This window comes from Biomphalaria glabrata, chromosome 18, assembly GCF_947242115.1.
Source record: "Biomphalaria glabrata chromosome 18, xgBioGlab47.1, whole genome shotgun sequence".
NCBI classification, from domain to species: domain Eukaryota; kingdom Metazoa; phylum Mollusca; class Gastropoda; family Planorbidae; genus Biomphalaria; species Biomphalaria glabrata.
Window position 1 is genome coordinate 8,981,281 of NC_074728.1, and position 2,013 is coordinate 8,983,293.

Genomic DNA, 2,013 nt, shown 5'->3' on the forward strand with positions numbered 1-2,013 from the left:
TGTCCATTTGTTCAAGCTGCCTCCGATTGTCCATTTGTTCAAGCTGCCTCCCAATGTCCATTTTTTCAAGCTGCCACCCAATGTCCATTTGTTCAAGCTGCCTCCCAATGTCCATTTGTTCAAGCTGCCTCCCAATGTCCATTTGTTCAAGCTGCCTCCCAATGTCCATTTGTTCAAGCTGCCCCCCAATGTCCATTTTTTCAAGCTGCCTCCCAATGTCCATTTTTTCAAGCTGCCACCCAATGTCCATTTGTTCAAGCTGCCTCCCAATGTCCATTTGTTCAAGCTGCCTCCCAATGTCCATTTGTTCAAGCTGCCTCCGAATGTTCATTTTTTTCAAGCTGCCTCCCAATGCCCTTTTTTTTCAAGCTGCCTCCCAATGTCCATTTTTTCAAGCTGCCACCCAATGTCCATTTGTTCAAGTTGCCTCCCAATGTCCATTTGTTCAAGCTGCCTCCCAATGTCCATTTGTTCAAGTTGCCTCCCAATGTCCATTTGTTCAAGCTGCCTCCCAATGTCCATTTGTTCAAGCTGCCTCCCAATGTCCATTTGTTCAAGCTGCCTCCCAATGTCCATTTGTTCAAGCTGCCTCCGAATGTTCATTTGTTCAAGCTGCCTCCCAATGTCCATTTTTTCAAGCTGCCACCCAATGTCCATTTGTTCAAGCTGCCTCCCAATGTCCATTTTTTAAGCTGCCACCCAATGTCCATTTGTTCAAGCTGCCTCCCAATGTCCATTTGTTCAAGCTTCCTCCCAATGTCCATTTGTTCAAGCTGCCTCCCAATGTCCATTTTTTCAAGCTGCCACCCAATGTCCATTTGTTCAAGCTGCCTCCGAATGTCCATTTTTTCAAGCTGCCTCCCAATGTCCATTTGTTTAAGCTGCCTCCCAATGTCCATTTGTTCAAGCTGCCACCCAATGTCCATTTTTTTCAAGCTGCCTCCCAATGCCCTTTTTTTTCAAGCTGCCTCCCAATGTCCATTTTTTCAAGCTGCCACCCAATGTCCATTTGTTCAAGCTGCCTCCCAATGTCCATTTGTTCAAGCTGCCTCCCAATGTCTATTTGTTCAAGTTGCCTTCCAATGTCCATTTGTTCAAGCTGCCTCCCAATGTCCATTTGTTCAAGCTGCCTCCCAATGTCCATTTGTTCAAGCTGTCTCCTAATGTCCATTAGTTCAAGCTGCCTCCCAATGTCCATTTGTTCAAGCTGCCTCCCAATGTCCATTTGTTCAAGCTGCCTCCCAATGTCCATTTGTTCAAGCTGCCTCCCAATGTCCATTTGTTCAAGCTGCCTCCCAATGTCCATTTGTTCAAGCTGCCTCCGAATGTCCATTTGTTCAAGCTGCCTCCCAATGTCCATTTGTTCAAGCTGCCTCCCAATGTCCATTTGTTCAAGCTGCCTCCCAATGTCCATTTTTTCAAGCTGCCACCCAATGTCCATTTGTTCAAGCTGCCTCCCAATGTCCATTTGTTCAAGCTGCCTCCCAATGTCCATTTGTTCAAGCTGCCACCCAATGTCCATTTTGTTCAAGCTGCCTCCCAATGCCCTTTTTTTTCAAGCTGCCTCCCAATGTCCATTTTTTCAAGCTGCCACCCAATGTCTATTTGTTCAAGCTGCCTCCCAATGTCCATTTGTTCAAGCTGCCTCCCAATGTCCATTTGTTCAAGCTGCCTCCCAATGTCCATTTGTTCAAGCTGCCTCCCAATGTCCATTTGTTCAAGCTGCCTCCCAATGTCCATTTGTTCAAGCTGCCTCCCAATGTCCATTTTTCATTTTCTTAACGTGATTAAGGTGGCATTATATTTGGAGGGCGCGGCGGCTGAGTGGTAAAACATTAGGCTTCCTCACCTGGGGTCCTGGGCTCGAATCTTGGTAAAGACTTGGATTTTGAATTTCGGGATTTTTAGGGCGCCTCTGAGTCCTCCCAGCTTTAATAATGGGTTCGTGAAATTAGTTGGGGAGAAGTATAGGCGGTTGGTCATTGTGCTGACCACATGATAACCTCGTCAACT

General features: G+C 46.5%; 1 protein-coding gene across 1 annotated transcript; it reads left to right on the forward strand.

Moving 5' to 3' along the window:
- Positions 1–323: 323 nt before the first annotated feature.
- Positions 324–1,782, forward strand: LOC129924015 (uncharacterized). Its single transcript, XM_056017609.1, has 2 exons — positions 324–948; positions 1,175–1,782. Exons 1-2 carry the CDS (start codon positions 324–326, stop codon positions 1,780–1,782), a joined length of 1,233 nt encoding a protein of 410 aa, XP_055873584.1.
- Positions 1,783–2,013: the final 231 nt, after the last annotated feature.